The sequence below is a fragment of the Desmodus rotundus genome, chromosome 10, assembly GCF_022682495.2.
Source record: "Desmodus rotundus isolate HL8 chromosome 10, HLdesRot8A.1, whole genome shotgun sequence".
Classification (NCBI taxonomy): Eukaryota; Metazoa; Chordata; class Mammalia; order Chiroptera; family Phyllostomidae; genus Desmodus; species Desmodus rotundus.
This window is the reverse complement of record NC_071396.1, coordinates 59,794,144-59,815,225: the sequence shown is the minus strand read 5'-3', so window position 1 is coordinate 59,815,225 and position 21,082 is coordinate 59,794,144. Positions and strand designations below refer to the sequence as shown.

Genomic DNA, 21,082 nt, shown 5'->3' with positions numbered 1-21,082 from the left:
ATGTCCATGCTGTGGATTCCAGAAGAAGAGAAGGTATGAGTCTCTGCCTTCACTCCATTTAAATCTTCCAGGGGACACTTCCGAGCAGTCTGGAAGGGTTCTGCAGCCCTGCCAATCCTGTCCTTCTCTCAGGCTAAACTGGCAAGTCTGCACCTTCCCCTGCAATCATGTTAACTTTTATGGTACACGTGTCCCTGGCATCTCTGCTTTCGCTATCTTTGTATGTGTTTTAAAATCTTTTTGTTTGAGTGTTCAGTCTTATGTGTAAACAAAACAAAACAGTAGAGACTGCAGTTTATATTTATGTCTATTGAATGGTTTTCTTTTGTTTTATAAGGCTATTAGTGTGGGGGATTGGGTCTCTTATAAGTGGAATATAGTTGCATTTCCTTTTTTTTTCTTTTATCGAAAGTGATAATGTTAAGGGTGAGATTAATTGATTCACATTTTGTATTACCATATTTTTAGGACTATAAGATGCACTGTACCATAAGGCCCACCTAGGTTTTAGAGGAGGAAAATAGGGGAAAAAACAAAAAAGAATGCTCCACCGCCACCCCTCTCCCCACAGCGAGCCAGGTAAGCTACATTCAGATTATAAGACGCAACCCCATTTCCCCCCCAAATTGGGGGGGGGTGTATCTTATAGTCTGAAAAATACGGTACCTATTGCTAATAACAAATTACAAAATTTGGTGGTTTAAAATAGTCAATATTTATTATCTCAAGGTTTATGTGGGTCCAGGATGTGGGCCTGGCTTGGCTGGTACCTCTGCCTCAATGTTTCTCACAGACTGCACTCACAGTGCTGGCCTCAGGTCTCATCCGAGGATGCAGCTTGTGAAGGCACCATTTCATTTTCCCTGGTGTAGCAGGATTTAGCTTTTTACTGGCTCAATTCCTTACCATGCGGGCATCTCCATCATTTGAGCAAGTGAGGGAGAGAGCGTGAGCAAGACGAAAATCACTACCTTTGGCAATGAGAAAGTGACATATCACATCTTATCATAGTAGCCATATTCTATGCATCAGAAGTTAGTCACACGGCAACAGCCCATACTCTGGAGAGGGCATCACACAAGGGCATGACTACTGTGGTCCGTTTTAGAAGCTGTCTCCTACATATTTATTGGGATAACTGGTTTACTTATACTTATTACTATAATTTTAATTGATATTTTCTGTTTAATTCTCTTCTCCTCCTTCTCCCCTCATTTTCCACCAGTCTCCCCATCTTTCTTTTTATATCCACCTCTTACTCCCTTCCCCTACCTCATCATCACCCTAACCCTCCCCACATTCCTCTTTCTCTAACTTGCCTTTACATCTGTCCTCTTTTTCTTCCTCTCTTCTCCCTCCCTTCTCTTCCTTCTCCACCTTCCTCTTCCTCTGCCTTCCCTGCTGTGCTATTCTGAAATAGCATGTCAATACTGACAGAGTCTTTTTCCATACTTGTTGTTATCTTTGTCTCCCATTGTAATGTTCTGGCTGAAATCTCCATACTATATTTCAATTTATTAATTTCTTCCTTACTGCCCTCAATCTAGGGTATGTCCTATTTTTAATTTTGAAGAATTTTAAATTTATAACATTTACCCATTTGGGGTTTTTTCCTGTTCTGGTTCATAATTTCATTTTAAATCAAAAGTTATTTCCACATATCTTTTTACTACCTTAAGTATACATTTAAAACATTTTATCAATTTGAAATTTGAACACTGGCTGAGTATTTTATGATATTACATTAGTATAATATTTTTACCTTTTTATTGAATTTATTGGGATGACATTGGTTAATAAAATTATATAGGTTTCGGGTGTACCATTCTATAATACGTCATATGTATATTGTATTGTGTATTCACCACCCCAAGTCAAGTCTCCTTCCATTGCCATTTACCCCCTCTATCCTCTTCTACCAATGTTAAGCTTTTTTGGATGTGCAATGGTAACATGTACAAATGAAATGGTCTCCTGTAAGAAACTTGAGGGTCTGGGGGTTGTGGAGAATATAGATTAAACAAGATTTTGTTTAGTTTATAATTTTTGAAGCTTTGTGATGGCTCTCTGGGGTTTTATTACATTATTCAGTTTTGTATTTAAATTTTTGCATAATAAAAAGTTTTTTTAATCCTGTTTATAATGTCCCATAAATAAATTTAATCAGGAGTGATCTTGTTATTGGATAGAGGATCTGGCCCTGAGAGGGTCTGCCCGGGGCCAGTTGTAGTGTGTGGGTTCTTGACGTAGCGTAGGAAAGATTTCCCAACACAAGTGAAGGTGACTGTGAGGGTACATTTATTAAAGCTGGGAACAGTAAAATAAGGAAGGGCTTAGCATAAAAGAAAGAACAGGAGAGCCTAGGCTGGGCTGCCTTAGCTCACTGTGAAGTCAGAAAAAGGGGCCTGTGAGAACAAGTTAAGGGAGTTAGCCTGGGATGAACTGCCACTGCCCATTGCTTCCCTGATTGCAAGTCTCTTAGAGTTTAGGAGATTCATGCCTATGGGGAATGAAGTGAGGGAGGAAGAAGAGAAAGAGAGTAGTGTGTGCTGCTCCCCAGGTGCACTGGATCACTTCTTTGTCTTGATGCTTTCATCTTTCTCTTGTAGGTGGGAATCTTAGGTGAGGTTTCAAGGAGGGTTTCAGAAGAATATTCATCAGTTTTTCAGGTGTGCTTTTTCAGGGTTGTGATCTCCACTGATTGGTCAGTACCAGGGCAGAGGGTCTTTAGTCATTGGAGCTGGTCCTGGCATCACTCACCTAGTTTTGCCGCTTTTCTGGTCCTGGACAAGAAGTAGAACTAAGGCCTGGATGTTATCTCTAGAGAGGTGACTTTCTGTATTTGGCTATAAATTGCTTGACCATTTTGTTCAGCTATCCTGTCTCAGTTTTTCTATTCCACTTGTCCTGGCTTACTGGCCTATCTCAAAATCATATGCCAGTTGATTTTATTGGTAGTCTTTCTAAGCATTACATTTCTACACATATTTGGGATTGGTTTGCAGGTTTGTTTTGAGAAGAAAGTTTGATACTTGCCTTGTTTTGCTTTACTTTGTTTTGTCTCTCATTCTCTTATCTCCCTTTGTAGCATTTTTGTGGTTACCTAAGTCTGCACCCAGGTGCAGGGCCAGGTGCAATTGTGGCCTGTCTCTGTGGTGGTGGTCCTGGTGGTGCTGTGGCTCTGGGACCTGACCCATGGTGCGTGGTTCATTTGTTAGGGCTATAGCCTTGGCCTGTGGGCTGAACTTAGGTTCAGGCAAACTGAAAACCGCATCCTACATGGGAATCTTGAGGAATTTTTTACACCAGCTTCTTATTTTGGGGGGAATCTAGGCTTTGTGTGGCAAACCTGGCTTCAGTTCCTTACCTCTGTGAAGTGGAGTTTGTTCTGGCTATCTCTGTTTCCTCATCTATTGCTTTGCATTTTGTTTTGTTGGGCATTTTATCTTGTTTTTGAGCTTGACCAGGTCTTTTTGGTCTTGTACACTTATTTTTAATCTGCTCTGCTATGTGCTTGGAGCAGAGTAAACACATCAGAGTATGAACTCATTGTGTGCTCTCTTAACTGGGAGGAAGTCCTTGACTAAATCACTAAAGATTCCTTTCAGTTCCCAATTCAAAGACTGTAATCTGCTGAGTAGATCTTCATAATGGTGATGTTTTTCCTTTGTATTGGAAACAATATACTTTATTCAGTGTTTTTTCCCCCAGAAGAGTCTTTTGGAAATCTCCTTAGAGAAAATGGCAACCCCCACAAGTTATTCTGTCTGTGGTCTCCCCAGCACATATCCCTCTCTGAAATTATCTGATTTGTGTGCTTACACGTTTATCTCTCCCACTAGGATCTAAGCTCCATGGAGCAGAAACTTTCTCTTTTCTCTTTTGTAACCCCAGCCCCTTTACGATAGTGTCTATTGCATGGTGGACAATCAATGTTCTGATGATTACTGAATCAGTCACTGAAACCTGTCTATGCCTCCCTAATTTCATGGTCATGTTGAGAGATGCCTGTTGCATGGCCTATCACTAGTACTGGGAAGTAGATATTGGACTGTAACAGCTATGTAGAGTGACTAGTGTTGTCTGATGCTGCCCCCATTCATCAAAATTGAATCATTGTGTGTCTACTCTGGGCGAGGCACTGACATCCAGGTGTTGGTATCTTATTCATTTTCTACAGCCCTTTTCCATGTCACCTCCTGTCCAGTGTCAGTCATTGGATTTCATTATAAATCTCAGTGATGAACAGAGAGGGTAGGTAGTACCAATTAGTGGATGGAATAAAAGCAGTGAGCTAGTCACCTGGCTGGCTCACTGTGATGGAGGCCATGGCTTTGGCGGTTTGCTGGAGTCAGGCAAGGCCTTTCCTCTCAGACTTTCCATTCCAGTGGGCAAGACAAACTTATACCTTTTGAAACAGTTCATCACTTACTTGATAACAGCTTGGTTGTGTGGCAAAGATGTGACTACAGAAGGCCTCCTGTCTCCTCAATATACCTTCTCCTTTGTACACAGTCTTTCAGTGGTCTGAGGTAGCCTCAGTGGTTGGGAGCTTTGCCTGGAGCCTTAGCTCTGTTTCACATTCCTGACGTTGGTGTTAATGCTGGCACAGGCCCAGGAACCATGGGCTAAGCATTCCTGGAGAGACTGCCCAGAGGAGGCATCCCAGTGTGTTAATGAGATATGGTGGGTAGAAGTGTGGAAGAGCCTCCTTGTCTGCTGCCCTACTGGCCCCTGGTGAATGCCTGTGGAAGAGCCTCAAAACAATTTTGCTTTCAGATGTCATCTTCCTGTTTGACTGGGTCTGTTGGCCAGAAAATGGCAGGTCCAGGGTCCTGGGAGATATTTCTGTGCTGGCTGCTTTACCGTATCAGACCAACTTCTCTGTTTGCACCAGGGTTACTTAACCATTTGTGCTGTCTGCTGAAGGTCTAGCACAAATTAGCTATGCTCACATTCCCAATGCATGCTCAGCACCGTGCTTTGAAAATTCCTGTGAGAAATCCCCAACATTCAGCCTCACTGTTTGTATTTAGTTTTTTTGAAGTGTTAGCATTACACAGGCATTCCAGAAGCCTTCGTGGCAATTTTAGATATTCTATAGCTGCCTCCGGAGCCAAGTTACTACTCATTTCTCTATTCTACAGGTAAGAAGAAAATACACAGAAAAGGCTAGCAGCTTGCTCAAGCTTACAGGCCAGTTAGTGGTCTAGCTGGCATTAGAACTCAGCTCTTAAGTGGTCAGCCTGTTGCCAAGCCCTGCTGACCTGGAGTTTTCCTAGGAGCAGTGTGGTCCTCTAAACCCAAGCCTTTCCTCAGGTGCAGTGGTGTAGTCAGCTCATGACCAATACTACCCCCTACCCCCACTCCCACTGAGGCTTCAGAAAAGTTTCATGCCAAGGACAATAGCAATGCCAAGGAAATGAGCTTTCACAAACATCAGTTCTTGTCCTTCCTGGTATTTTTTTAACAGTTCAAACCCATGCACTCATACTATAGGGGAGGGAGTTTGAAGGAAGAAGCCCAGAACTCAGAATCTCACTGACTTAGGTTCATGGTCCACCTCAGTTGTTGACTAGATTTGTGCTCTTGGGATAATGAGACTTAAGTGACATGGGAGTCTAGAATGGTGCCTGAGCACACTTGACCCTTAGCAGAGGGCAAATGCAAACAGATGGCATTATTCCTCCTATAAGCACCAACCCTGGCTTCCAGAGTTCTCAGACCCCGCATGCCTTGATGTTGGTGTCCCATTGTGATGGCCTGCAGTGACCATGCCCCTTTCTGTGGGGTTTCTTTTACCTCTACACAGTCCTGTGGGGTTCCATTCCAGGTTTTCATATTATACCTAACCAAGCAGGAACTTGGCAGAGTTAGGAAATTGTTTCAGGTCACCCATTTAGTTAAGTGTGGGGTGGGTTTGCCTCAGGTCTGCTAGTTCCACATTGCTTGTCCCGGTTAGCCAAGCCACTCTCAGCCTAATTGTAACCATGAGAGAGGGTCCTCGGCTGTGTGCACCAACAGTTCTGTTTGTTCCCCATCAGGTGGGTGAGGAAGCACCTCTAAGATTCTGCGATTCTGATGACTGTTCACCTTTCAGATCCTTGACCCCTAAGGCAGAGAGTTTGCCTGACCAGAAAAAGGGCATTTTGGCACCCCTGTGCTGCTTCTTATGATTTAGACAGTGAGTCAGTGGCATGGTGTGGTGCCAGGTGTGAGGACTCCATGGTCAGGCCCTGCATTTGCTGAGTTTCAAACCGAGCTACTCCCTCATAGCTGTGAGCTTTGGAGTAACTTAGCTCCTGTTTCTTCATCTACAATAGAGGATCATAATAATCCTACCTATTCTTTAGAGAAATTGTAAGGATCAAATGAAAGAATCAGTGAGAAGCACTTAGACCAGTACTTGGCACATACATTAGTAAGCATTCAGTAAATGTTAGTGCTTGTCATCTGTGAAATGGTTGTAGCAATGACCTATCTTTAAGTTTTGTGGTGAAAATTAAACTCAAGGTAGGCAAGTGATCTACCATAGCATAGGTTTCAATTCATTATTGCTGTTCTACTCATGTCTCTGTGAACAGAAATCGTTGTGGGTTTCACCTTGCAGGCCAAGCCCAGCTGCTTCTGTTTAACATGAACTTTATTCTGTTCCAACTAGGCCAGGGAGCTGGAGTACCGAAAGACAGAGCTGAGATGCCATAATACCTTCTGTAAGGAACAACTAGAGCACATTGAGAGGAAGGTAAGGCTAGGCTGCCTTTTGGGGGACAGGTCCTAAAGGCCCCACTGGGGAGAGAGGAGCCCACAGACCTCAGTGCTCATTTTCCCCAATAGTCAGTCACTCTAGGGGCATGAGCACCACACCCTCAACCTTTCAGCAAGTGGCTGTCACAGAGATCTTTTTGTTGAATGCTACTGGCTCATTATAGTTCAATTTTAGAAAAAACGCATTTCGCCACAGGGCCGTGCTGAGACCCAGTATACCTTTCTCACTTTAGTTAAGCTGCATTGGATAAAAATAATAATAACATGAAGTCCTGCTATACAAATGTATTAAAATTGTATTATTGGTTTTCTCATGGGAGTTGGAGAGATCAAAGTGCAACATGACTACACTGCTTCTCTAAGGATAAGCCTTTGACATGAATGAGATTCAAAGACATGTCATCTTTCCTTTTTTGTAAAGGTTATAACAATTATTAAAATTTCATTTGGTAACTTGCTTACTTTGTGGGGAGTGCGGGGGGGTATTCATTTGTTGACCATGACAGGTTTTTTTCAAAGAAGTGACTTAAAATGTGGGAGGGGATGATTGGAAGGGTAAAAAAATTGTTCTCTTTCCTGCCTGAGGCAGTATGCCAAGCTGCCGAGCCATTAGCTTATTGCAGGCAAATCTTTGAGAATTGTTTGTCATGGTTTAGAGCTTTGAAATTGACAGTTTGCATAAGGGGCTTGATTTTCATAGGGGATTTCTCCTGTGGCCTGGCAGATAACCTGGATTTCTGGATTTCCAGGCAGTGGGAACATGAGGGAGGTTCCTCCTTGCTCCATGGACACCCTCACCTGTTTACTCTTTGGGGGGTGTTTAGGGGTCCATGTGAATTGTGATGAAAACACGGAGCGCTGATGGTGACGGCATGTGGTCCCAAGGGTTGACAGGGCACCCCGACCTGCCTGCAGAAGTAGCCTTTAGCAAGCACATATTTCCCTGAACAGCCTCCTGCCCAGGTTTGACTGTAGCCATGACAAGGATTGTGATTTGAGATCCTGGAAAAGGGTAAAAAATTTCTCCAGCCATAGCTCTAATTTTCACAGTAGCCCATATGTTCGTAAGCACAGTTTTTTTTTGTTATATGTGCAATTTTACAGTCTCCTGCTGTGTTCCTCCTGTATTTTCCCTCTTTGAGTTTGGCTTATTGTAGCGTGTGTCTGTTTAGGGTGGAAAGCAAGTAGCCTCAGCATTTTTCCTCCCCTAAAGTCTGTTTCCTCTCATCACTCTCCTTGCTCGTCTCTACTATAGATCTCCTCCTTAAAACTAGTTCTCTGCTTTCTTGAAGGAAAGGAAATTCTCCTGGACAAGCCCTTCTTTCTAATCTGGCCTCCCCACTAATCATAAAGTGAAGTCCAAACTCCTTTTGTATGCAGATGTAGGCTTTTATTTTTTTAATGAGATTTTCCTACATGATTGTGAATAGTTATTGAATGTGTACAGAAGGAGGTACAAAACATGATCTCCTTTCTGACTTTCAAACACATGCATTTTGCTGGTGGTAATACAAAGGAGGAAAGTGCTTCCAACATCCCCAGGAACTGGAGATTAGTGAGGGATCTGGGGAATGGGGGGGGGTGGGGGCTGGAAAGAGGGGATCAAGGAGGCATGGTTGAAAGCTTAATTGTATCAGCTTTGAAAAAAAGTTTTCCATTTTCTCTGTGGATAATTTTACTCCTGTAATGGCTTGGGAGGATGGAAACACAGCATCTGACAATCCCTTTTATTAACTGTTGCTTTTATATAATTCTGCTTTCATTTGTCGAATACTCTCAGACCTTGACATTTCAGTTTCTGTACAAACAGCTTCAGGTCCTTCCAATCATCAAGCTCCTTTCCTTCCCTCCACTCCCCCCTCCTGCCCCACCCCCCAATTCCTCTTAGTTTAGAAATTGATGGTGGTAACCTGTTCAGGGGGAAACTTGGAACAGTTGTTGAATCATCCTCTACTACCCCAAGTTGTTTGGTGTTTGGTCACAGATGAGAGAAAGTTGGGATGGGGGAGGCAGTGGCCTGGGCTTTTGGAGGTGCCATGGTACATCCACAGGCCTCTTGGCTGGATCCCTGTTGCCCTTCTGCCTGTAGGATACTAGCCTGGAGTGTTGTGCTTGGCATGGAGGGAAAGCCTGCACAAAATCCAGACTCATTTTCAAGGAGGCGGAGACTTCTTGACCTTTTTGTACCACAGTATTTTTTCCCTAGATGATTGATTATTCTTCAGTAAGGAAATCATATTTTGTAGGGCTCCTATACTTTATCTTTCTGAGTAATTGTTCCTCATGCCCACATTGCAAGATCTAAGTGAAAAGTGTTTTCTGTTTCACCACAGAGAGCAGTCAGCTGCTGGAGGTGCCTCGTGAGGTTCTTTTGGTACCTGGAAGCACACCCAGACATGATGCTCACACATAGGCTGTGTAGCAGAGGGCAGTGCCAGTAAATGGTGGACCTGGGCCTGCACGCAGCTGTGTATCATCGCACTCTGCATCATCGCACCCTGCATCATCGCACCCTGCATCATCGCACCCTGCAGCCACTACACCTTCTTGCATCTCAGTTTCTGCAACTGTAAAATGGAGATACTAATACTTTCTTTCAGGGAATTGATGGGGACATTAGACAAGGTAACGTCTGCACAAATGTTGGTGTATGCTATGGCTCCACTTTCAAGAGTACAGCAGTATCGGGGAGTCTGTTTCAAGTCATAATGCTTCAGGTTTGGATTTAATGGATGAGTGTATGCACGTAAGCACTCACGTATGTGTGTTGAAATAGATTTTATCTCATGATGCCCCAGTCTCCGGAACAGGCTTTTCTCAGATGACTACCATGGCACTCATTGGTCATTCGGTGTGCAGGGGTAGAAGAGGGCTCTGTAAAAAGCAATGTGGAGACCAAGTGCTGCTTACAACTGGGTGTTTCTCACCTGCCTGAAAGTGTTAGAGAGCAAGGCCATTCCCATTTCTGTACATTGGGTATGCAGCCCAGGAGGATAATGCTCTGTACTATCTGTGAACCTCTTGCCACATTAACTCATCCCCCAGGGCCTTTACTCAGCTGCCACATTGTGATTTCCTGTAGAAAACGAAAGAACTAGGAGTGAACTCCACTCATACCATACCTGGATTTAGCTATCATGGGGCTAAGGGTGACTTGTGCCACTTCAAAACCAGCCCATTTATTGTCTTCTAGCAAGTGGCTCTGAACTAGACCTTGACAGCTGTTGAGATGACCACTCTTCTGCTCTCCACCATGGGGCCAAGTAGGCAGGGAGACAGGCAGGCTTTGGAGCCCAGCAGACCTCAGCCCTAGTTCTGCCACAAAAAATTTAACAGCTCCTATAAACCCCTCTCTCCACTATCTCCTCCCCACTCCCCTCTGGCTATTGTTACATTGTTCTTAATTTCAATGTCTCTGGTTATATTTTGTTTGCTTTTTTCTTTTGTTGATTATGTTCCAGTTAAAGGTGAGATCATATGGGGGTGGGGTGGAGGGATGGGGAGAAAATGCAGACAATTGTAACTGAATAAAAAATAAAAAAATAAATTAATTAATTAACAGCTTTATGACTCTGAGCAAGTTGTTTAAATTCTTTGGGTTCAGTTTCCTTATCTTTGAAATGGAAATTTTAAGACTAGCCTGCTAATTGTTTTGGGGATGAGTAGTTATTTATGTAAAAGTACCCAAGAGTATTCAGTTCTTTCATATTATTTCCACCCTCTTTCCTCTTATTTAATAAATGCATAACTATTCATTAACTCTACATTTGTTTATTTCTGCTAATTGCCCAGATATAGTTCAGACAGTTGTGGTTCCTGCCTCATGAAATTCAAAATCCAGTTTAGAACAGGGAGAAGGGTGTCAAATTTAGGAACCCATATGAGAGGATGCCTAAGAGCCAGCTGCATATGACCAGAGGACCTTTCAGTTGCGTAAGAATAGTCTCATTTTTTTTTTCCAAACTCAGCACCTGTGAAATGGAGAGGGCATTTTTGGGGAGTAGCTTCAAATACTGAGGCAGGGAAAAAGGAAGAAACTTGGAAATATAAGTGTTCTTTCTGGATTTCAAGCTCTTTTCCCTAGAATGTAGATCTTGCTTCCTTCCTGCATGATACATACACCATCCCAGCATTGATATGTGAGTAGTCAGCCCTCCCTCCTGTTTTTGTTTTTGCTTCTACTCTGGCTTTCTTTTTTTTTTTATGAATGACTGTCATGTGATCCTGTCAAGCCTACAGCCTTCTCAGTGACAGCACTAAGCAGATCCCTGTCTGGTATCTTTGGGGGTGTTAGTTAGAGCCTTTCAGGCAAACAGGAGCCACTCTAGGTTTCAGAGAAGAGGTGTTTAATACAGGAAATCCCACTTCACAAGAGAAGATGTTGCTGGTAGGGCTATAGTTTAACCCAAGCTCTTAGGTACTGCTGAAGGGAGTGTAAATTGACAAGGCCAGTTTGGAAAACTGTTATCCAGTTCTGTTGAAGCTAGATAAGCTTCAATAGAAGCTTATCTATGACCTGGCAATGGTGTACCCAACAGAAGTGTGTCCCTAGGTTCACCAAAAGAAATGCTGTAGGATGGTCATCACTGCATCACTCATAATAGCCCCAAACTGTCAACAGTAGGATAGATACATTATAGTAGTCACCACAATGGAGGCTGCCACAGGAACAAGGATGAACAAACTTCATGATGTGGGAAACTCACCAACAGAACACTGAACCAAAGGGCCAGACAGACACCAGTATGTACATATCGGATGGGCCCATTTATATGATGTTCAAATGAATCAAAACTAATTTGTGGTGTCAGCAAATGGAATAATATTACCTTTTGAGGATAGTAGTGACTAAGGGAACATGCAGGGAGCTTATGAGGTAGGGCAATGTTCCCTTTCTTGACCTGGGTTCTAGTTATACTGGTGTGTTCAGTGGTGAGAATTCATCAGGTTGTGCTTAGAGGATTTTATACTTTTCTGCTAGTATGTCATATGTAATAAAAAGTTGGATGCAGTTGAGGGAAGCAGGCCTGCCCTTAGGCACCAACAGAATCACCCACCACACCCTCTTCTGCACACCTCTAGGCCTTGTGTGCCTGTTGTATGTTCTAGCACTTGCCACACTGTCTTGTGGCTCCTGGTGTCTGGTTTCCTCCCCTTCCATACTGTGAAGGTCTGGGAGCTCAAAGTTCTCACTGGTCTGATTCATCACCAAGGGCTGGGGATGCAATGTCTGGCATGAAATAGGTGCTCCATTAATGTATGCAAGAATAATAAAAGGAAAGTGTATGTGCACAAACAGGAAACAGTGACATGGTGGGCCTCCAGGAAGAAAAGAGGAGAGCTCTTGCTAAAAAGGCTTTTTGGTAGAAGCTATGTTTGGAGAATGAGCAGGACATGCAGAAAGTGGGGCTTCTGGATGGAGACCTCAGCCAAGGTGACAGTTGGTAGTGGGTGGTAAAGCTGCAAAAATAGATTGGGGTTAGATTGTGGGGGACCTTGGATGACTGGCTGACAAGTGTGGCCTTCAATTGAGATAATGTTGGGAGTTCTTGAAGGGAGAAAAGTTGGAGCTTGGATATCTGGAAAAATTATTAAGAGAAAGAAAGAAATTCAAGTGAGCCACTACATTTAGGTAAGGTCACCAGTTTAATTCTAATCATGCACATATGAGGTGGAGAGGACCAGCAGGTTATTGAGAAGTGTCAGACATAGAGTTCTGTGTCCTACAAGATGACAGTCACTATAATTTTTATGAGTATATGCTATGCGCCAGGCTCTTTTACATAAGTTATCACTAATCTTTCCAGTAGTCCTGCAAGGTGTATTATATTACACATTTTACAAACAAAGAAACTGGGGATTAGGTGAAACGAGCTACCAGAGGTCATTCAGCTGCTGGGTGAAGTCAGAGGTCCAATGTGTCCACTCTTTCCCCCACTTCATGCTGCCTCCCAAATCAGTTCAGGAAGAAAAGCTTCAGGAGAACATAGTTGACAGTGTCAAGGCTGCAGGCCAGAGAGACCTAGCTAGGATTGAAAAGAGACCTCTTAATTGCTTTGAAAGTCACATGAATTACATTGAAGGAGCCTTTTCAGGATTGCAGTGAAGACTGAAGCTGGGTTACATGTAGAGTTGTTAGAGTTGTATGGGTCCACAGAGAGAGAACATTTTAGTTTAAGAGAGAGTCACTTGAACCCATTTGTGGGAGCAGGAGAATTCATGATGTGTCACTGAGGGGGATCTGGTGGAAGCCAGTTCCAAAGGTGTTTGGAAGGTGTGCAATAAGAAGGGCCAGTTTTACCTGAGAGAAGTGTTCTCAGAGGAGTCACCCTTTGGTTCAGGAGGCTGCATGGTGAGTGAGTGGTGTGTATTTTTGGAAGAAATGCTGACTGCCAACTGCTCTAATGGCCAGCAGATATTTCCTGAGTGCAGGGAAGCTTGCTTTGTATCAGGCCCAGAGTCAGTACCAGAGATTCAGAGAAGTGTTCACCATTTAGGATGCAAGACTGAGAGAACGTAGGTACTTCCAGTGTGACATGTCTACAGAGAGAAGTTGCCAGAGCAGTGGGAATTCAAAAAAGGGAACAGATAACTGTGACCTGAAAACAGTACAATAAGAAATTGGCCCTATTCAGGAAGGAACTTACTTTCCCCAGTCATCATGGGGAGCAGTTCTTTATCTCCTGAGCTGGTAAAAAGGTCTGAGCCCAAAGAACTTTTGAAGATGATTGAGTTCAGATGTTCTTCACCAGGTGAGGTAAAGAAGGATACCTGCACACGAGTCACCCAACTAGTACCACTTTTTGGTAATGGTACCAACATAAAAGTGACCATTTCGTATGTTCTCAATAGTACGAAAGTGTTAAGTGGAAGAGCACATTGCTAAGAGATTTAGAAATCTTTTCTTAGAATGGATGGGCTTTTTATGCCTGTGTCAGTGGGACCCAGGGCCTTTAATAAGGGTAGTCATTGAGACAGGAGGAAGCAAAGAAATTGAGAACCATTGCTTCAATTCAGTTATTTTCACAAATAAGAAAATGGCCCCAAAGGCAGCTAAGTGGTTTGAGACTCACACGGTAATCTGGGTAAGCTTTAGATCTAGAGGGACCTGGGTTTAAATTCACCTTTGCCATCTAATGGTTTTATAGGCATGATCAAGTCACTTAAAGCCCTTGAGCCTTGAGTGTCTTCATTTTTACAATTGGACAGTAATAATCACATTTTTAAGGTAATAAAGGGTATAATATAGAACCTATACTGTTGTAATATATTGTAGTATAAATGGTAGCTGCCATTACTATTACCAGCCAGCTATACTATCCCCACAGGTCATATAAGTGGTTAATAGTATAACCAGGACGCTAGTTCCTTGCTGTTCTATTCATTAGTCTTACAGTTTTTTGTTTTTGTTTTTTTTACTATAGCATGAGAGTAGTTGTTTATTACAGGTGCTAGAATTAGATGCTTTTATATCTTGGCTTCCATCATCCCCACCTCCACTTCTACAACCATCACCTTACCCCTACCCTCACCTCCAGCTCCTTCACTGCCACCTCTACCATCACTTCTGTCACCATCACATCCATTACCATCACCTCCACCACCCTCACCTCCTTCACCTCCACTGGCGCCATCATCTCCACCATCATCTCTATCACATCTACCTCTACCTCTACTCCTGCTATTTCTACCACCCTCACCTCTACCTCCATATCCACCTCCACCATGACCATCACTTTCACCACCTTCACCTCCATTTCATTACCTCCATCATCATATCATTTCACCTTCCCTACCTCTACTTTGTGTATTGCTTCCAGTACATCTGCTTCTTTACCTTAGTCTCATCTCATACTTTGCAAAAATCCTCTAGTTTATCTCATAATAACCTTTGAGGTGAAGAGGGAGCAGAGACTATAGTCTCTGTTGCACATTTGGAGAAGCTATGGCTTTCCTGGGTCTTGTAACCAGGCTTTTCTAGGATAGATGTCTGGGATAAGAACTCTGCTGAACTGGTGGCATACCTCCTCTTTGCAACACACAGTACCTAAGTTATGTCACTTAGGTTTTATGGAAGTTGGGGAGAGGGGGAAATAGGGGAGGAGTGTTTACCAGAAATGAAAATGAGGACACAAAGAGAGGTTAAGGGATGGTGTAAGGTTTCACAGCCATTAAACCTCAGATCCAAGACTTAGTTCTTAGTTTCTGAACCCACTTGTATAAAGTTAGAATAATAGTAGTTCCTATCTTGTAGGGTAGTTTTAGTTTTGAGAATCAAATGGGTAAAATATTGCTAACAAATTCTCCCTCTCTGTCTCCAAAGCTGGTTTTCTTGGTGCTCAGTAGCTAACATTTGCTGAGTGCTCTCCACTTGCAAAGCACTGGCCAAACACCTTACCAGGAGTCCCTCTTTTGACCTTCACAAGAACCCAGTGATCTAGGTGATAAACTGACAACTGCCATTGTTCAAATCCTTGCTGTGAAAGTGCCAGGTGTGTTCTAGACTCAGGACATGTAGTAAGGTATTGCGTCCTCAAAATGGTCTTTTGAGGTAAGAACTATTATCATCCCCACTTTACAGCTAAAGAAACAGGCTTTGAAGTAGGCAGCAAGTTGTTTTGTGAATGATTTGGAATCATGGGGAACAGCAGAGTTTCCTGCCCATAGGCTATGGAAGGCTAATTAAGGGGATCAGTTGTTCATCAGCTACTCAGAACAGTTTGAATCTGTATTAAAACAATTTACAATGGAATTTACTCAAAGTAGAATAGTACAATAGTAAAATGAATCTCTCTATTTCAATACCCCAGACTTAACAATTTTACATTTTCTCATATTTTACATTTTCTCCTTCTTTGTTCTTTGCTAAAGTACTTTAAAGCAAATCCCAGTGAACATGACTTTTCCCCTACATACTTCTATATTTGTCTCTAAAAAGTATGGACATTTTCTTACATAACTACAATATTGTTTCTTGTCTCAGAGAATTAACATTGATTTCCCCAATTTCCTAAACAATATCTTTTTCTAGGGTTTTGGCTTGTCTTTTTATTTGTTTCTCGTGTAAGTCAAGATCCACCAGAATCACTGCGTTGCCATTGGTTCTTAGGCTATTGAGTCTATTGTCACCTAGAACAGGCCCTACCCCATTTTATTTAGATCATCAACTTATTGCAAGAACTCCTTAAGTTCTTATTGTTTTTTTTCTTCTTCATTGTATTGAACCCAGTCTAGGAATGTAAAGGTAAATACTGTGGGAAAAGCCAACTGTAGCCTGTATTAGGACGGGAAGTTTTCATGCAAGACCAGAGCCCATTCACAGAGGTGAGGGGGCTGTTCATAGCTGCTGATTTATGTCATTTCCTCTGTTATTGGTGCTAGGGTTTTTTAAAAATACAGGCTCAATCACTGTGTGTGTGTGTTTTTTAAGATTTTATATATTTTTAGAGTAGAAGGGAGGGAGAAGAGAAGGAGAGAAACGTCAATGTGTGGTTGCCCCTTGCGCACCCCCTACTGAGGACCTGGCTGCAAACCAAGCATGTGCCCTGACTGGGAATCAAACCTGCAGCCCACTGGTCCGCAGTCTGGCACTCAATCCACTGAGCCACACCAGCCAGGGCTCACTGTATTCTTGAAGTGGTCTCTGTGCAGTTCCTGGCAGCAGCTACACTAACATATAGCAGGTCCTGCCCCAGGGTTATTGTCTGTTAGTTTTCCTCCAGCACATTAAGTCCCTTAAATAGGTACTTACAGGTTGAAGATCCAGAAGTGTCTGTCATGTATATAGTTTGCCACCTATCCCTGCTGGAAACAGATAAACAGATAATTTTAATTAAATGGGTGCTCCATGGTCTCTCCTTTTTCTTGTCCTTCTCAGCACTTCTCAACCTCAATGAGCTCAGTTTGACCCTTGGACCTTTCCTTCACCGGTTGGCAAGGAGCTGCTGAGAAGGGAATCCAAAAGTTCCCTTTGGCCTCTCTCTACTGTTTCTCTGCCTCCCTGCTGCACTGGTGACCAAGTCCTGTCCAGGTCACTGAGCTAAAGGCTCCTGATCTTCCTGTGTCCTCCCTCCACAATGGGGGTGCCTTGCTAATCTTTCTCTTGAATGGTAGTTGTCACCTCCCTGCTGTTGTTCTTTTGGCAAGACCCTCCAACTATGATCTGGCATTTATTTGTTGAAGGAAGACTCTCTAAATTCACCTGCAACTCCCTGCTGCATTCAGGAGAAAGCTGGGATTCCTCAGCCGGGCCTTGTCTGTGTTTTCTGCCTTTCCACAGTTATACCTGACATGCTGTCCAGCCATATGGCCTCTCCCTGGACACCAGAATCACCCTGGAGGCCTCTGACCACATCCCATTGCCCCCATTGCCACACATCCTAACTCACTGTTTTGATCCCAGAGTGAGCTTAGTGCCTGGTAGACACCTGTCACAGTGGTTCAGCAGTCAGGACAGATGATGGCACTGACAGCACGCAGCATGAGCAGCAGAATGGGGCTGCAGTGCATGCAAGTAGTTGAAGGTGACTGTCTGCATGTTGCTTGGTGCTAGCTGAGGGAGCCAGGACCTCTCTGCCCTGAAAACTCCACCTTGACCATGGGCATCATGAGAATTACCTAGCAGTCTGCTTGGAGCTTAACTAGCTTTGGAACGGCATTGCCTTTTTAATAATTGCTTATACTTATTTCTTAAGTAACACATGTTCACAGTAGAAAAAAACAAAAATTACAGATAAGCCCAAGACATAAAATGAAATTTGCCAAATCAGCTCTCTACCTAGAGAGCTAACCATTGTTAACATCTTGGTGGACGCTGCCCAGATCTATTTATTTCTGTTGTGGTGATATTGGTCATGGTATAATATTTGCGAAAGTGGATTATAACCGCCCATGTTATTTGGTCACCTTTTTAAAAACTCAATCCATTATGGACCTTCTTTCTTTTTTTTTAATAGTTAAGAGATTTTATTCTAATAGCTCATAATTACAGTGCTTGCTTTGTCAAAATGAAAACTGAAAACAAGTATACAAAAACAGTTGATTACTAATTGTGTATTGAAAGCAGTAAGACGTTCCACAACACCAGATAAACCAGTTCTGAGGTTTTCCCTCAAGATAAAGTTTAACAGCTCCAGCTTCTTCAGTGTTTATCAAAATACAAAAGAAAAAAGTAGAGGTTGTAGATTTTGATGTCAAACTTGACCCCTGCAGGCTGAGGGAGTGAAAGCACATGTGGACAGCGGCTCTGAGGAGCTAGGCTCTAAGATGACCGGTCACATGTCCATGCTCATACTGGTGAGACCCAGACAACCTGGAGCAAGTGAGCATGCATGGGGACCATAGAGGGGCTCCTCCTCTGCCAGAGTGATCCTGCCAAAGCACTTACACCAACCCAAGGGAAGGATGAGGTCCCTCCAAGGGGTCCGTCAGCGGTGGCCACAGCCCCAGAGCCCTTCCCCGGGGCCGTGGTGTAAGCACAGGTACAAGCAAATGCTATGGAATGCGGAAGACCCAACAAGACAGCCATTCAGGGACCATAAGTGACCATGCAGAATGTTTTGTGGCTGGTTCTGCCCACCTCATGCTCCAGACGGGAGAGAGACGATGGGTAGACTGGACTCAAGCCATTACTGCAGAACCTACACTAGGCACATTTCCCCATTCTCTGTGTTCAAGTGTCTCTTTATCTTGTATTTATAACTATTTTTAAAAATGCACTGAGTTTGGGTTAAAAATCAACCATCAAGATGGATCTCAACACAGATCTAAAGCCCAGAGGAGGAGCATTGGACTGATCTGACAGCTACTCCTAGAGGCCCCAGTGCCTAAAATCCCTTCTCAGTACTAGACAGTGGATTGATTCTCATTTTACAACAAAAAAAAGCTGAGTCATATTGCATAGGAGTACCAGAAACTGCCTCATTGGAAACAAGAACTATTTACATTAAATAAAAACCTGGTTGCAGGCTGCATCTGCACATGTACAGCATGGTGAAGCACACTGGGACCGATCATGGAGACAGCTTCTGGCATTCACACCACATGGGTACGGCTGCCACATGAGAGGAAAAGCGAGGGTGAAGGAGGGAGTGAGGGGGAAGAGAAGAGTGTGGCTCACTTCTGGTTCTGGAGCTGATTGGACAGCCAGTCCAGTCCCTCATAGAGCCCATCCCCACTGGTGGCACAGGTCGCCTGAATGTACCAGTTCCTGTGGCGTAGAGAGTGCAGGCCCAGCTTGTCTGTGATCTTGGCTGCATTCATGGCATTGGGGAGGTCCTGCTTGTTTGCAAACACGAGCAGGACAGCATCCCTGAGCTTGTCCTCATCCTCCGCCAGCATCCGCATGAGCTCCTCTCGAGCCTCATTGACACGTTCTCGGTTGTTGCTGTCAACCACAAAGATGAGACCTTGTGTGTTCTGGAAATAGTGGAGCTACAGAGGCCAGATCTTGTCCTGACTGCCCACGTCCCACACAGTGAAGCTGATGTTCTTCTACTCCATAGTTTCCATGTTGAAACCTATGGTGGGGATGGTGGTCACAATCTCACCCAACTTCAGTTTGTACAAGATGGTGGTCTTCCCTGCAGCATCCAGGCCCACCATCAGAATGCGCATTTCTTTTTTGCCAAAAAGGCCCTTGAAGAGGTTTGCAAAGATATTCCCCATGTTGTAGACCAGAGGGAGACACACTGGCCAGAGAAACCCTCAGTGTCCGCGGCACTACTGCTCCTCTGAGCCAGGCGTTGGTTTCGCTCCCTGGACCTTCTTTCTACATCAAATCTATTTCTATACTTAATTAGTTGTATACTATTCCTTCTTATGAACGTGTCATAACTTACTCTACCAGTTCCCTTTCATTGTACTGTTCAATTGCTTTAGGCTTTTCTTAAAAAACAGGGTGGAGGTTTCTTTGACCACCTTTATTGCTGCCTGAACTCAGTTATTAGGAAAAATGTTTAGAAGTGCAATTACCAGGCCATAGATTGTGTACATCCTTCAGACTTGTCACACCTTGCTAGATCATGCAGTAAGTTTATAACAGTTCACACTTCTGCCAGTGGTATATGATGGTGCCAGATTCCCACCCTTTCATCAACATTGGCTATTTTCCATTTATTGAATTAATTACAAGTATGGGGACTTCTGGTCAAGATGGCAGGATAAGTAAACATGGCTTGCCTCCTTGCACAACCACATCAAAATTACAAATAAAATATGGAACAACCATCACGTAGAACCATCAGAAATTGAGTTGAATGGAAATCTGACAACTACGGAATTAAAGAAACCACATGCATCCAGACTGGTAGGAGGGGTGGAGATGCTGAATGGGCTGGTCCTATATCCACCTGTGGTGGATAAAAACTTAGGAGGGATATCCCCCAACCAGGCCCCCAAGCTCAGGGTTCCATTGCCGGGAAGATAAATCCAAATAACTTCTGGGTGTAAAAACCAGCGGAGATTGAGTTGGTAGAGAATCTGCTGAGGTCCCAAGCAGTTCCCCTTAAAGCAGGGGTCCCCAACTCCTGGGCCACTGACTAGTACCAGTTTGTGGCCTGTTAGGAACCAGGCTGCACAGCAGGAAGTGGGTGGTAGGCTAGCAAGCGAAGCTTCACTGGCATTACTGCCTGAGCTCTGCCTCCTGTCTCCTCCCCCACCTTCCCAGTCCATGGAAAAAATGTCTTTCATGAAACTAGTCCTTCTTGCCAAAACATTTGAGGACCACTGTGTTAAAGAACCCATACCCAGACTTACTCAGACTCACTCCCTCTGAGCTCCAGCACCAGGGTAGGAACTTGAAAGGCACCAGTGGCATACATGGAGGAACTGAAGTATCTGGCATCAAGGCAGGAGCTGGGGGATAGCTTTTTCCCAGACAGAAAGGTGGGCAGAGGCCATTGTCCCTTTTCCCACAGAGCCACAGAGCTGGCAGGTGGGTGTCATATTTAAGACTCCATCAAGCTAGCTAACACTGTTTGCCCTGCACTCGTAATCCCCTGAGGCTGATCCCACCCAACTTATGGGCCAACCCAAGCTGTAAAGAGACCTTTTCTATGTGAATGGCTGATAATGGCTCATGCTTCTCAACTTCCTAAATCCTATCAAACGAGCAACAGAAAGCTTCAGTAAGCTCCCAGCCCCCATAACTCTTGCAAAGTGGCCCCAGGCCTGGCAGTAGCAGCCACCAGCCTAGATTCACAGTTTTGCTTCCTCTGGGAATCTCCAAGCCCAGCACAAGTAGCAGCCATCTCAGATAGCTTCATAGCTCATGCAGGGTGGCCCTAGGCAGAACACAGATGGGGGCTGACCTTGG

At 43.8% G+C, this 21,082-nt stretch overlaps 1 protein-coding gene and 1 pseudogene across 4 annotated transcripts in view; one reads left to right on the top strand and one right to left on the bottom strand.

Annotated features, from left to right (window-relative positions):
- CHCHD6 (coiled-coil-helix-coiled-coil-helix domain containing 6) overlaps positions 1-21,082 on the top strand; it is a 324,191-nt gene that overhangs the window by 186,468 nt on the left and 116,641 nt on the right. Inside the window, exons 5-6 of one of the 4 annotated variants that reach the window (XM_024580230.4) lie at positions 6,662-6,745; positions 9,102-10,517. The exons of 2 other annotated variants lie outside the window; for them this stretch is intronic. In XM_024580230.4, coding sequence (XP_024435998.1) covers positions 6,662-6,745; positions 9,102-9,209 — 192 coding nt within the window. In that variant the 3' untranslated portion in view covers positions 9,210-10,517. Of the gene's footprint in view, positions 1-6,661; positions 6,746-9,101; positions 10,518-21,082 lie in introns of those variants that run through there. One more of the 4 variants, XM_024580231.2, reaches the window with a different exon arrangement.
- On the bottom strand, positions 18,312-19,519 carry LOC112322670 (ADP-ribosylation factor 1 pseudogene; annotated as a pseudogene).